We start from the raw sequence: 15203 nt of genomic DNA on the forward strand, positions 1-15203 counted from the left end.
ATAGCCATTGAGTGCACACGGGTGTTTTTGTGTCACATCACTTGTTTCGCTCGTGAACATGCTTGTGCTTGTGAACGCCCTCCGTCTGACAGCGAGCAGGAGTCGGTGAGGCTGAGCCGGCGCGGAGGCATCAAGATGAGGCCGTCGGTGCAGGACAGCATGGCCCTGATGCAGGACGTCCTGGAGGATGGGGGTCTGGGAGGGACCAGGGGGAGAGGAGGCGTGCGGGGGGCCACTCTGCAGAGGCAGGCGGGGAGCAGCGGGATGCAGACCCCCTTCCCCACGCAGCAGAGACACTTCACGGCCAGGATAGTCGCCGTGGGCGACGACAGGGTGCTGGGGCGCCTGGCCAAGGCTTTCTACTTCCTCAGGTGAGAGACTGGCATCATAGTCCCCAAAACGTCTCAGAGTGGACATGTGTTAGTGTCCCGCCACCTCAGAGTGGACATGTGTTAGTGTCCCGCCACCCAGCGACATGGTATGCAGGTCTCAGAGTGGACATATGTTAGTGTCCCGCCACCCAGCGACATGGTCTCAGAGTGGACATGTGTTAGTGTCCCGCCACCCAGCGACATGGTCTCAGAGTGGACATGTGTTAGTGTCCAAAACTTCTCAGAGTGGACATGTGTTAGTGTCCAAACCTTCTCAGAGTGGACATGTGTTAGTGTCCAAAACTTCTCAGAGTGGACATGTGTTAGTGTCCCTTCTCAGAGTGGACATGTGTTAGTGTCCCGCCACCCAGCGACATGGTATGCAGGACATTGTGATCATGGTGGCGTCTACCTGTCTGCCTGCATGTCTGTGTGTAAACGCATTCTTGTGAACATAATAAGTGAACAATACACACAGGTTCCTCCTATCGAGCAGATTCTCATCTGCTCGATAGGTGTCCATAGTAAACATGGACACCTTCCATAGAGCCTTCTATGGATGTAACGATATGAAATTTCATGGTACGCTATGGTATTTGACTGCATTAACCCCCCCTTTAATTAAACGTACTATGGAACATCGAAAAAAGGCTATGGTACGATAATCGTGTGTGCTTGAAATCATGTTATACCTTAAACGGTATATTGTTACATCCATAGTGCCTTGCTGCATAACTCATTAATACCGCCGTGTTATGTGAAAACCAGTATAATTGGTAGCAGAAGTGGTTGTTTAATACCGTCTATCACAGTGATTATGGCAGGAGATTAGCCATTTATTGTTGTCCCTCTTGTTTAAGGAACTTATTCCAACTTTAACGAGGCATCTGGGTCAGTGAGGCTGGTGCCATGAATGCATCGTGTAAATAAATGCATGGTGGAAATACACTTCGTCACAGTTACTGTATATGAAGATGAATGGAAGTACATTGCAAATGCATTTCCTCATATATGAGGAATAAAGAGGTTGTTTAAATACTGAAGCCCTGTTACATTAAATGACTCTATTTGAAGGTCCTTTGATGTTTTAGTTTGGAAAGCTGAACTGTAAACACTTCCTCTAAGACCTCACTGCGGGGATTTTCCACCCGGCTAAACAAGACTTCTCACGAATCTCATCGGTTTGCCTTTGCAGGAAACGGGAAGCGAGACGGCTTTTTCTCACAATGAAAGTCAACCTCCAATTTTACTATATCCCTGTTAGTGCGGATCCAGCACCCATCTGCCCTGTCAAGGTAAGACAGCCCTGATCAGAGGTGATCTCTCTGTGTGATCAGCACACCATCAGGTTATCTGTCTGTGTAACAGTCAAAACCATCAGGTTATCTCTCTGTGTAACAGTCAAAACCATCAGGTTATCTCTCTGTGTAACAGTCAAAACCATCAGGTTATCTATCTGTGTAACAGTCAACACCATCAGGTTATCTCTCTGTGTAACAGTCAACACCATCAGGTTATCTCTCTGTGTAACAGTCAACACCATCAGGTTATCTCTCTGTGTAACAGTCAACACCATCAGGTTATCTCTCTGTGTAACAGTCAACACCATCAGGTTATCTCTCTGTGTAACAGTCAAAACCATCAGGTTATCTATCTGTGTGATCAGCACACCATCAGGTTATCTCTCTGTGTGATCAGCACACCATCAGGTTAGCTCTCTGTGTAACAGTCAGCACCATCAGGTTATCTCTCTGTGTAACAGTCAACACCATCAGGTTATCTCTCTGTGTAACAGTCAACACCATCAGGTTATCTCTCTGTGTGATCATCACACCATCAGGTTATCTCTCTGTGGAACAGTCAACACCATCAGGTTATCTCTCTGTGTAACAGTCAACACCATCAGGTTATCTCTCTGTGTAACAGTCAACACCATCAGGTTAGCTCTCTGTGTGATCAGCACACCATCAGGTTATCTCTCTGTGTAACAGTCAACACCCTTGATAACAGATGAATGACTTCAGTCATGACAGAAGCTCAGCTCATCCTTTAGTCGTTGTGTGTTACAGTGACAGTGATCTTCAGTTGGTGCCGCAGAAGGCCTTCTTCTCCCACTCTATAATAACAACCTATATAATCTATATAATCTATACCCCCCTGGCGTTTGTATTCTGGGAAAGACAACTTAAAAGCATGTGAATTTGTGATATGAAATGCAGTAAGGTTTGGGGAAATGTTTCTTGCTTTTGTGCAGTCCTTATGAACATAGAAAATTGTGCCTCTCATTGAAAGTCCTTGAATTTGAAATAACTAGGAACCTTTTTTATAATGGTGCTACGCGTGAGAGAGCTGCCTCAGACATTAATAGTTTACCCACTACAGCACTGGTTATAGTCATAGCGCCACCTACTGGCAACACCAAAAGTGGTTTGTGACTCGAGTGTACAGAGTCACAGCTACCCCAAACATCACATGTTTGATGAGCACCCCAGCCTGAAGACATACAGTATACATGCCAATATGCAGTTATAGTGATAGCGCCACCTACTGTCAACACCAAAAGTGTAGACATCTACATGCCAATATTCAATATTCAGTTACAGCCCCGATTCAGTTAACACCCCGATGTGTGCAGACTGCAGAGGTACGAGCACGCTGCTTGCAGCTTTAATTAAAAGGTTGAATTGTTTAAGTTATGTGAAGTTAAGTTGAAGTATATAAAGTTACGTTTCTGTTTGTTTAATCTGCCAAAGAGGCAGCCGAATGGAAGGTTGTCAGTTGAAGATTTCTGCATCTGCTGTCGTTAAGTCTGGTATTGGCAGGAGGGGAGAACTAAACCAACCACCTTGTCTAGTTTCCTCTTGACATATTTTCGCTTCCACTTTTATGTTCCTTTTCTTGTAGGAAAACCTCCCCCCATCCAAGCAGAATCCCTGCTCTCTCGGCTCCTACCTGGGGATGGTGGACCCCTGGTATGACTGCAACATCAACAGCTTGGGCTCCATGATTCCCAAACTAGCTAAAATGGTACGATGAAAACAAAATCACGGAAACTACATTTCCACAGCAGGCAGAGTAACCAGATATGTCTCCTCGAGAAAGAAAAATGCTTCACACACACTTTGATACTGGATTCTTTTAGTTTTTAATACCTGGCTTCACATCACATGGTGGGATGGCACAATATGTAGAAGTACAAAATAAATTCACAGGTCGCGAGCACACTCAAAATGGATTAAAAACTCACTGGGTGCAGGGCAAGCAAAGAGTTCAGTGAAGAGAGAAAAGCCAGCACTCCAAATGTCCTTTCATAGGTTGGAATAATTCCTCAAACCCGGGCAGCAGCAACAAACGTTTCAGTCAAAGACCTTCCTCAGCGTTCCTCAACAATATGTAGAAGAACATCTATTAAATAAATGGAGTGGAAAATAATAATTTGTGAAAGGTTATAATAGTTCATGAGAAGTTGGGGGGAGGGGGGATTTTCCTGTTCATCGATAGAATGAAGTTTGGGGGGACTTTTGGGGGGAATTTTATTCAGCAGAATGCATGGGTCTCAATGTCATAAGCTTTGCAAAAAGGTGATTCTATTGTTTGTTAAATATCTTAGCTGCAAATAGCATGTGGTTAAAACAAAGTGCAGGCCGGCAGTTTCACTTCTTCTCATCTTCTTCTACAGCAGCAGGCGAGGCAACAGGAGCCCTTCCTGTCTGATGTCATTTCCTACTACGTCCGCACCGGGCGGCAGCCCGTCTACTTCACCATCTACTTTGTGAAGGTGATACAATGCTTTCTCTATGGCCATTTCTGCTCTCTCTGGGGGGCAAGTGCACTACAGTATATTCCATGTTGCAGCTTCATATCATACTGAAAGGTTTTGATACGGACAGACGGTCCTGGATGGTGATTTGTGGATTTTTTTTTCATCTTCAGGGTTCCCAGCAGGTCTGGAAAGTCTGGAAAACAATTAAAAATTAATTTGATCATTTCCAGGTCTTGAATAGTTTGGGAAAAAAGGTCTGGGAAAGTATGGAAAATGTTGTGGCTCAGGTCCCATACACACAGCATTCTAGCCTTTCTGTTCTTGTAGACCCACTTGGAGTTCACAGTTTTTGTTGATGTGAAGAATACTGTTCAGATAGAGGGATGCTCTTATTACCAAGCTGCTGTCAGCATGCATTATAGCCAATACCCTGCACATAAATCACATCCAGTCAAGAGCATATGGGTCTGTCTGGAAAATATGGAATTTTAAAATGGAAATCATGTAGGAGCCCTGCCAATCATCTAATATGCTCTGATATTTGTCACTGTGAAGAACAGTCTTCATCTATACGGTGATATGACCTAGTTAGGTGGGGCAAGATGTCTATCTGCCTAAATCCTATTGAACACCAGACAACATCTTCAAAACAAATCAAGGTCTGGGAAAAGTATGGAATTTTCTCATTGAAAATGTGTAGGAACCCTGTGTCTTCATGAACTGCTTTTTGTTTCCCCCAGATCACCTTCTCCAACATGACCAAGGAGCCAGCGGAGGAGGTCTTCCTTACACACCTGGACATGGAGTTTCCTGAGTTCAAACAGATCTCTGCTTCACTTTCAATCAGAGGTCTGTGTCTGTGTGTGTGTGTGTGTGTGTGTGTGTGTGTCTGTGTGTCTGTGTGTGTGTGTGTGTGTGTGTGTGTGTGTGTGTGTGTGTGTGTGTGTGTGTGTGTGTTCATGCGTGCGTGTGTGTGCGTGTGCACGTGTGTGCCCCCAGTTTAACAGCATGCCTGTGTGTATCATGCCAACAGACAAACAAAAGAAGAGCTCAGGGGAGGTATGTGGAGCTGTTGTCTCCATGAACTATAAAAAGGTGGGTTGAGGCCAATCATTTCCTGATGACATTACTGGCATGAGGGTGTTGATGCTTTTCCCAGCACTGGAGGAATTGCCTGTGAATTTCCTGAATTGCCCTGTGTCCTCCAGGTGACATTGAGTGGTCGAGACGTTGACAGGGGGATGTCAGTCAGGATGTCAGGCGCTCACATCAGCGCCATTCCCTCCAATGAAACAGAAGGTGCAGTATTTTCCGTAACACCCTCAGGACTCCTTACTTGCAGTCAAAAGTGTCAAAGAGCTTGAGGTTAACAAGAGTGTTGCTTCAGCTCGCTGTCCCTCTTCCTGTGATTCTGACTGTTTACGGTTGATCTTCCTTCTTCTCTATCTGCCTAATCTGTATCTACAGTCATCTGCCTGATGTTATCTCCATGTTTATTTTCCTAGCTTATCATAAAGCTTCTTCTTCCTTTTTCTCCGTAGATCTCAACTGTTTGACGCTGACCTTGAATGAAACTCAAACAAAGAGTAAAAACAATACGGTGAGTTTAGACTGTTCCAGCTGTTGAATGTCCAGCTGCTAGCTAGCCAAGCCATCATAACAAAGATCGTCTATGGGCATTGGGCAAGGAGCGTTTTGAAATGGTTTGTCATACGATCTACTGCATACAAAAATAAGTCGCCTATTTACGTTCAAATTCTCAGGAGCCAAAGATTCGGACCTGCAACATTAAGATTCGCTCGCTGGAGAGGAGATCTTTCACTGTGACACTGGACAAAGACGCACGCAGGGCCTTCAGAGATGTCCAGAGGTGAGCTAGAAGACAAGCCTCAGCTATACTGCAGGTGTAATTAATGTTAACGCTATAGTAAAGGTTATGACAGGGTTTGGTGTTTCGGGGGTTAGCGAGATGGGGCTGCTTACCAACCTTGTTGATATAATCTGATTTTAGCTTGCAAACATAATGGAGGATTGATTGATAATAGTCAACTGTTGTAATCATGTTTTCCACGATCTTTTTCCACTGCACGACTGCAAACATCTCAAGCTGCCATGCACAAGCCAAATCGACTTTTCTGTGAAATATGCTGGAAAGATTTAGGCCCAGATTCGCTGAAGGTTCATGCAGAGAGGAGCGCGCCCACTCGTCACTAAAACCACCAAATCAGAGTGGCATGCTGGTCACTAACTATGCGCATGGAAAGCGTGCCTTAATATAACAGCGCTGGTCAAGAAACATGCGCTGGCACGGTCACGCACATGTCAATCATATGTCAATTTAAGTATTATGCGCAGATAACAGTTATTTGCAGGCAAGGTCGTGGAAATTGAGATTCTGCTCAATTCACCAACAACACCCCACAGCACCAACTCCCCCAAATGATCGAATATAAGATCCTTTCAAATGTGCGCTGAAGACTCTGTGTAAAACAGTTTGGCCATTCAGACCAGTTGCTGTCCAGACAGACAGCAGAGTCAGTTCAGACCAGCTGCTGTCCAGACAGACAGCAGAGTCAGTTCAGACCAGCTGCTGTCCAGACAGCAGAGTCAGTGAGTCATTCAGACCAGCTGCTGTCCAGACAGACAGCAGAGTCAGTGAGTCAGACCAGCTGCTGTCCAGACAGCAGAGTCAGTGAGTCATTCAGACCAGCTGCTGTCCAGACAGACAGCAGAGTCAGTGAGTCAGTTCAGACCAGCTGCTGTCCAGACAGCAGAGTCAGTGAGTCATTCAGACCAGCTGCTGTCCAGACAGACAGCAGAGTCAGTGAGTCAGTTCAGACCAGCTGCTGTCCAGACAGCAGAGTCAGTGAGTCAGTGAGTCATTCAGACCAGCTGCTGTCCAGACAGACAGCAGAGTCAGTGAGTCAGACCAGCTGCTGTCCAGACAGACAGCAAAGTCAGTGAGTCAGACCAGCTGCTGTCCAGACAGATAGCAGAGTCAGTGAGTCGGCCAGCAGTGGAGAGGGCTTTCATCTCAGAGCAGATCAGAGTGCGCTCCGATTCTGAAGGAGCTTCAGGCCACAAGGGTGCCAGCTATGGTGAAGAAGCTGAACCATACTATTTGCATTTGCGATTGGCTATGAAAAACAAACAGTTCTTAGTCCAAGCAACTGAGGCCCTAAATCATGCGTGACTCGCCCTTCTAACACGATCTTAATGAACGGGTTTGTGTACAAATGAAACTGATGCCTCTGCTTGGTCCATTTGTGTTTGTAGCATAGAGATCTCCCCGTGCCTCGATCCCGGCTACTGTGTCCAGAAAACCATGAGGTCCAAATCCAAATTCAGCTTGGGAGAGGACAAAGACGCCGGACTCAGCCAATTCATGAACAAAGGACTTCCTCTGCCCATCAACACATTCGCTGGCATCATCAACTGACCACAGCCCAGCCTGAGCGAGGGGACTGATCCTGCACAGAGACTTGAGGAGAAATAAGGCCATCCCAAGTGTGTGGATGGAGGAAGGTGCTTGATGCTTCTGTGACAGACAGCAGAGGTCCAGCCGGACCCACGAAAAGCCAAAATATCACCTTTGGGTCACAACGATGCTGCTCTGGTTTCTAAGTGACAATGTGTGGACCTCAAACCGGAGTTGGGTGGCTTCTGCTGACATTTGCACTCTCAGCAGTGGCTGGATAGCAGGTATGGAGAAAGAGCTACAAGCCAATTGTAACTCAAGAACTTTAGGGTCAAATGCAATATAGGATGTGCCTGGATACCAAGGAGCCATTTGCCTCTGACATTGGAGAGACTGGCAGTAGATAGAGAACCAAAGTATTACACCTACCAAGGGTATGACTTTAACAATCATCAACATCATCATACAAACCTGTTTTGACAGGAAATGCACACGTTGATTGCCACTGTTTTATGACCCCCGATAGCAAAGCAAAGGCCTGGGTCCCTGTCTGGGCCCCTGTCTGGGTCCCTGTCTGGGTCCCTGTCTGGGTCCCTGTCTGGGTCCCTGTCTGGGTCCCTGTCTGGACTGTTTGTGGCCCCAGACTTTGTTTTGTCAGATATAATGTTGATATGTGTTGGCTGAGCAGAGAGAGAGAGAGGCCTTGTTCACATGAGCATTTGTGATATGTCAAAAAAGAAAAAGTGCAGTGAGTGAAAATATCACCATCAAGTCCATCAAAACAGTTGACAGACTGCTGCGTTTGGAGACACACACCAGCAAAAACGCAACCTAGGTGATCCTAACACACACGTGTCCGTGACAGATGCCACATGTCCCGTGTGAACCTGAACGCAGCCTTGAGTCAAGTACAGCAAATCTGAAGGGTTGGCTGCTTCGTTGAACGCGTGCCACTCTCCATTGACACACTACCTACCTGTTGCTCAGTGTCCAAGGAGGACTGCACATGTTTAGTGGGTTGATCATCAGGATGATCGTCCACACGGCGATCATGCCACTTTCTAAATATATCTGAACCGTTTGCTTTGAAACAATTGAAACTATTTTTACAAGCATTTTACGAAATGTTTACGGGAAAATAAATGGCGGATGGATGGAAATCTCTGGTACAATGGTGAAGCAGGAAGTAGGCGGTCACTTTGCCTCTCTATATAGAAATGTATATGTGCAATGCGTTTTTGTTTTTTCCAGAAACGTATAAATATCAACATCTGGTGACTGGGCTGAAGCAGAGGTGCACGCCCCTCATGTTGCATGCCTCATAGCATGCATGAAGGAGGGCTAGAATTAGAGGCACTTGAAAGTGAAACTGAGTCATTTGAGTCCACTCGCCTGTACAAAGTCTTCAATGTAGTCTCTCCACTCTGACGTGTTCACATCACCCCCACGTCCCCTGTTAGGCACATTTCTAGTAAATCGCCAGACAGAGGGGGAGGGTCCTGGTTTTGGTGAGTATCCACTAAACCCCACTCAAGATCGCTGGTCACTATAGTCTGTCCTCACTATAGTGTCTTTAGCCAATATAGCGGCCCCCACCCCAACCCCTCCCTGCATCTATTTGCACTAAAACTGCAGGATTATTAAGTACCGGTGCACAGAGCATGTAAATATCAAGTGCCTTTTATGACTACATCTGTAATTATGCAATGACTGTACATGTTATCTGTAAATATGGAAAGGTTCATGATACACAGTAATCATGTCTTATGATGAAGGTTTGATTCTCTATTGATTGGATGCTTGTGAAAATGGACGAATGCCTTGCTTTTTGCAGTAATCAATGGGTCACAACCCAAAATGGTTTGTCTTTTTCTGACGGGTCCCACAAAACAACTGTAGTCAAATGCTTTCGTGCATTTAATGCTAAAATTCTTATTTTGGTCCCAGGCAGAAAAAGATCATGAACCTCGGGTGCTGGAAGTGATGTATCACTGTGTGTGTGCGTGCGCGCATGCGCCTGTGTGTACTGTGTGTGTGTGTGTGTGTGTGTGTGTGCGCGCGTGCATTTTAGGTGTGAATCATGAATTTGGAATTGATGACATATTTTGCACACTATTTTCATCTAATGTGATGTATAAAGGATGATTCTATTGTAATTACAGATCTAATTGTGTAAATAGATCATTTTGTATGTTTGTATGTTTGTATATATTTTGTATTAAATGGCGCAAACCTGGCTTGAATCTCAGCATTTTTCCTGAATTGATGATTGATCACTGATTTCTGAACTGGGAAACTGGGAGGGGATTTGCATTGTTCTGCTTATGTGTGAGTCAACTGCATCACCCTGTAACTACCTCTAATGGCCACAAGATGGCGGCATTTTGCGACTATCCCATCAGTGGGGATATTGCTTGAGCTTGGGAGCCTGCGCTGGGTCTGGAGCTGCACACACAGCAAGAGCTGCTGTGGTCGGACTGCTGTGGCATCTCTCTCTCTCTCTCTCTCTCTCTCTCTCTGTTGTGAGGACTCAATGAGATACAGCAGCAGCCTCTGGTATTCCTTGCGTTCCCCAGCCTCTGCACTGGAAGCCTAGAGAGAGGACCAGCTGCTGGAGAGAGATGGAGCAGCAGCGAGGGTCTTCGCATCAGTACGGTTCCCTGGAGTGCACTGAATGGAGCGCAGACACTTCCAAGCCAGGTGAGGTAACCGAATGAGAGTACACTATACACTTGCTGTATTATTATTATTATTATTATTATTATTATTATTATTATTATTCACTTCCTATGGTATCACTGTAATATTCCCATAATTTCTTACAGAGTTGTAGTGTCTGTCTATGGCACTCAACAGTGAGTTTGTAGTGACCTATGTCTATAATATTCCTAGAATATTTCTATATGGACTTTGTGTGTGTGTGTGTGTGTGTGTGTGTGTGTGTGTAGAACCATTTATTCACTATGAGCCTAGTGGCATTATTTTTGCTCTATGGTATTTGTATTATCCCCCAGTGGTTCCCAAACTGGGGTACGCGGACCCCTATAGGAGTACGTAGAGGTATTACAGGGGGCACTTGAGAGAAATGGAAAAATGTTCGAATAGTTCATGAAAAGAAATGAAACGTTAAAATGAATCTGTGCAGGAGGCACTAATTGCTACTCTTTCACTTCTTATTTTATAATGTTATATCCTTCAAAAGGTGGGTTATCAATGCTGAATGATAACTTATCATTCATTCATTGCATCATAAATAATGCTATAGTTTTCTCTTGCAGTTTTCTATGCAAAATGTTGTCTGTTAAAGGGAGTACTTTGATTCAGAAATTAGGGAAAGGGGGTACTGAAGCCAAACAAGTTTGAGAACAACTGCCCTATGCTATGCTATCACTACAACATCCCTGTAGGGCCTTGTTTCGCTGTGATATTTGCATGGTATCACATCCTTCTGATACTAGTTATTTTTCTTCAGGCTTTTCTTCAGACAGTCCAGTTATTCAGAACACACCAAGAAACCACAGGTGGCTGACACCGGCTGTTCCACTCTGTGTGTGTGTGTGTGTGTGTGTGTGTGTGTGTGTGTGTGTGTGTGTGTGTGTGTGTGTGTGTGTGTGTGTGTGTGTGTGTGTGTGTGTGTGTGTGTGTGTGTGTGTGTGTGTGTGTGTGTGTGTGTGTGTGTGTGTGTGTGTGTGCGCGTGCGTGCGTGCGTGCGTGTGAATAAGGTGAGGGTTACAGTGAATTGCACCTCAAATGATGAATGAATAGATGGGCCATGCGTAGGACTTATTGGCTATTTATCAGCTTCGTCACTCTAGGCTATTTTCACCAAAGCTGCACATTTCTCATTGGGTTGTTCACAATAGTTCCTCTGACTTATTAGTGCTATAGCTGCTATTTATCCATCTAGATCTGGATTCTGCGTTTTGGTGTGAGTGCCTAGTTTTGGAGATATCGGCAAGATAATCCACAGACCTTGTTGTGAGCAGTTTCATGTAGGAACCGCCTGACCACGCAGAAGAAGAACATTAGCTTAGCTGTAACTACATTAGTTTAGTTTAGCTTAGCTTAGCTGTAACGCACACTTCGTAGCATGCTTCCCCGCGAGAAGGCAGGCATCTCTATGGCCGCGATATCTCCAAAACTCGGCAACTTAAAACAAATCGATCTAGAGAAAAATGGGTACCGGTATGTCTTTTTGATTTTCGATTGAACTGTCCCTTTAAATCAGTCACTGTCACATCAGCATTCACTGAACCCCCCCACCCTTACATCTCCCTCACCTTGGCCTTTCTCCAGTGGGCGGTGTAAGGGAAGAGACTGGAGTCAGAGTTGGAGCAAAGATGGATATCGAGACCTCATTTAATTCACACCTTAAAGGGCAGAAGAGAAGGGAGAGAGAGAGAGAGAGAGAGAGAGAGAGAGAGAGAGAGAGAGAGAGAGAGAGAGAGAGAGTGTATATAGGTAGCAAGAAGAGGAGAGGGAGGTTGAGACGGGGTTCATCAGAAAGGGAGAGGTGAGAAGTGAGAGGGGGTAAAGGAGGGAGAGACAGGTGTGAAAGTGTCTGATGGTGAGTCGTGACTGGGAGCATTCAGTGGTCCTCCCCCTCCCCACCATCACATCCCCCTATAGTCCAGACCTGAAGTGGCCCTCATCATGGTTCTGTCTGGCCCGGGAGGTCTAAGACAAATCACATCATTTTACTTATGAAGCTAAAACAATCTAATGAGATGACCTAAATTGGCTGTTTGGAGTGATTTTGAATATCATAAATGCTGAAGAATATGTGCACAGTATGTTTTCTATCATTTAATCTAGTTATAAAATGATTGAATTACTGTATAAAAGGTTACGGCATGACAATATTTTTTTATTTTTTATATAATTGCTGCATAAAATGGATTGCTGCATAAAAACCATCTTGTTTCATACACACACCTTCATCGGGGCTCTAAAGCGTTCTTTTTTGGTTTCAGAAATGGAACACTTTGCCTTCGTGATCTCACACCTCAGGCTGCTTAAGCCATATAACACTCTGCCATGCATTTTAATTGGACTCTTTAATTAACACGTTGAACGGAACCGCTTCTGGTGTGTGTTTACATTTTCGATGCTGCCAGTTTAATATTCCCGGCGGCAGTTCGCTCATTTCGCCGACTCCGAGGTGTCAAGGTTTCGTTGACGTCGCATTGACGTCAGCCAGGTTTGTCATAGTAACGAAGAGAGTGGATCTTTGTGGAGATGTCTGCCTACAGTAGGCACTTCAGGATCCTTTTTTTTTGTCTGGCAGACAAAGCCAAAGGGGCAACAGCCGACTCGGTACAACGCTCCCACGCCACTCGGGATAGGAACCCATGTAAACAACAATGATCGCCAAGCACGGTTAATGCTTCGCTGCTTTCACTACTGCCCCGAGGTCACGAGAGCCAATGCCTGACTTATAATACAATACACTCCTTTTCTATTCTGCCTTTTTTCAAAAGATGCCTTCACTGCACTTCAGTCAACTCTGCCTTCCCCAAGGCTAAACGTGAGCAGAATAGGGCTTCTTCTGTGCTCTTCCACAACACACTTCTGTGTCAATGCATATAATCACTGGTGTAGAAAGGATTCAATGGTCCCCCAGGAGGAGGAGGAGTCCGTGGCTGTGGCTTTATCGGGCCTGTCAGTGGCCCGCGCCGGTGGCGGTGCCTGATCTCCACCCGTGGCTCTCAGTGGGAGAGCGATAGTTAGCGGCGGCCCGTCGCAGCGCCGGGTGTAAATCTTCCCCCCCGACAAAGGAGGAGGAGGAGGAACAGGCTGAGGTGATTTCCTCTAATTGCAGAGTCGCGACCGTGGCGCTCGTCCTGCCGTGCCTCAGCTGTCATCATCAGGAAGGCCTGACGTCCTACTCGGATCTCTGGCTTAAATGAGATGCAGTTCATCACGTGAGCACTAGAGCTAAAAGAGGTAAGGTACACGCGGCAGTCAGACGTTTGATTTAGCCGGCTTGTGCCGAGTGCTGCTGTTGCTCGGAGTGGAGTGACTGTAAGCTGAACGCTTTGACGGCCTTTCATCACACGCAAATGTCACCGGGACCTTGGGGACAGATTCATTATTGATGGACAAACTTGCCGCGACAGGATCTGGCTGCTACTGTTTTCACCTCGTGGGTCTGTGTATGTCGGTCATAATGGCAAAACGTGCTCCTGGACATGCCTTGTTGTAGCGAGAACTACCACGGAAGCTCCTCTTTTGAGGGCTTTGCCAGGTGTGATGTTGTTACCAATGCGATAGCGTCACTACTGTGCAAGAGATGCCGTTACCAAACTTTACAGGTGTGTCGTTTGAAGACGTGTGTGGTCTGGTCTGACTGAGCTGAGTAGTGCTGGGTCGTCGTTTGCTGTCCTTAACTTAACTTAACTTAACTTAACTTAACTTAACTTAACTTCTTTGCTCTCACTTCCTGCCTGCCAGAGACGCTGAGAGGCAGCAGAGCCCCTGAGAGGCAGGCTTCAGGCTTGGGAATGCGTAGAAACGTCACATCTCTTGCAGTCCTTCACACAGAAATCACCACAGAGACAGAATGGCTGGACGGACTGAGACGCATAAGTTCTGTTGGCAATAAAAAAACACTTACATGTTAATTATCATATAAATCATCAAGCAGGAGGAGGGTAGGGGGGGTGAAGAGTGGGAGAGCATTATGTGTGAATGGGGGGGAAGGCGGGAGGGGAACGGGCACTGCACTAGCATTATAAAAATGCACACATCCACATTGGTGGGTGAGTGGTTAGTGTTGTTGCCTCACAGCAAGAAGGTCCCGGGTTCAAACCCCGGTCCGTCCCAGGTCCTTTCTGTGTGGAGTTTGCATGTTCTCCCCGTGTTCGTGTGGGTTTCCTCCGGGTGCTCCCGTTTCCTCTCACCATCAAAGACATGTATGTTAGGTACAAGATAAAAAAGAGGTAGCTGTCCAATGTGGTTGTAGGAAATTCCCCAGGTTTTGAAGGCAGCAAAAGGAGACATCCGAGGCACTCTGAATTATATTAAAAATCCTTTATTCAGGATAATCCCTGCTAGAATCTATATATTGTATATATATATATACAATATTGTGTTGTATCTATATATGCCCCATCCTGGAAGAGCACCTGATTTTTACTCTGCTAACATATTAATGTCTTGACCCAATGCAGCACTCCCATTTGTATCTTTACATGTATGTTAGGGTTAAGACTCCTGTCAGTGCCCCTGACCAAGGCAATGGCATAAAGAACTGGAGTTGGTCCCCGGGCGCTGCACTGCGGCTGCCCACTGCTCCTAGTTCTAGGAAGGTTCCTAGTAGAGGATGGGTCAAATGCAGAGGATGAATTTCCCCGTGGGGATAAATAAAGGATAACTTAACACATAAGTGATCATTATTACTGAAGTATTAAGAGCTTTTAATAATGCGCCCGGTGTGATGCAGGTCTCTGGCGTTGTTTTAGTGTTCTTAGCTTCCCTCTCTGTGACTCACATTTAGCTCCAGGTCTGCATCTCTCAGGTTTGCCTTTAGAAAGATAAGCAGCCTTTTCTAGCACTTCTTTGTTTTGTTTGTTCATTGCTTATGTGGAACATTGGTTTCTTGGGATTTGCATGCTCAATTACTGTGTGTGTGTGTGTGTGTGTGTGTGTG

The 15203-nt window shown here is 45.6% G+C and overlaps 2 protein-coding genes across 3 annotated transcripts in view; both read left to right on the forward strand.

Annotated features, from left to right (window-relative positions):
- Window positions 1–9788, forward strand: part of pik3r6 (phosphoinositide-3-kinase regulatory subunit 6) — a 56414-nt gene extending 46626 nt beyond the window's left edge. For both annotated transcript variants that reach the window (XM_083656040.1, XM_083656041.1), the window contains exons 12-21: window positions 93–371; window positions 1567–1666; window positions 3276–3398; window positions 4051–4149; window positions 4875–4983; window positions 5168–5229; window positions 5343–5433; window positions 5676–5734; window positions 5898–6004; window positions 7411–9788. In XM_083656040.1, the coding sequence (XP_083512166.1) occupies window positions 93–371; window positions 1567–1666; window positions 3276–3398; window positions 4051–4149; window positions 4875–4983; window positions 5168–5229; window positions 5343–5433; window positions 5676–5734; window positions 5898–6004; window positions 7411–7573 (1192 nt within the window). In that variant the 3' untranslated portion in view covers window positions 7574–9788. The remainder of the gene's footprint in view (window positions 1–92; window positions 372–1566; window positions 1667–3275; window positions 3399–4050; window positions 4150–4874; window positions 4984–5167; window positions 5230–5342; window positions 5434–5675; window positions 5735–5897; window positions 6005–7410) is intronic.
- Window positions 9789–10173: 385 nt separating this feature from the next.
- The window catches only part of pik3r6a (phosphoinositide-3-kinase, regulatory subunit 6a), a gene marked incomplete at both ends in the record, with an annotated part of 12181 nt that continues 7151 nt past the window's right edge, over window positions 10174–15203 (forward strand). Inside the window, one exon of the mRNA XM_083656052.1 lies at window positions 10174–10252. Coding sequence (XP_083512178.1) covers window positions 10174–10252 — 79 coding nt within the window. The remainder of the gene's footprint in view (window positions 10253–15203) is intronic.

This window comes from Poromitra crassiceps (assembly GCF_964638095.1).
Source record: "Poromitra crassiceps genome assembly, chromosome: 19".
NCBI classification, from domain to species: domain Eukaryota; kingdom Metazoa; phylum Chordata; class Actinopteri; order Beryciformes; family Melamphaidae; genus Poromitra; species Poromitra crassiceps.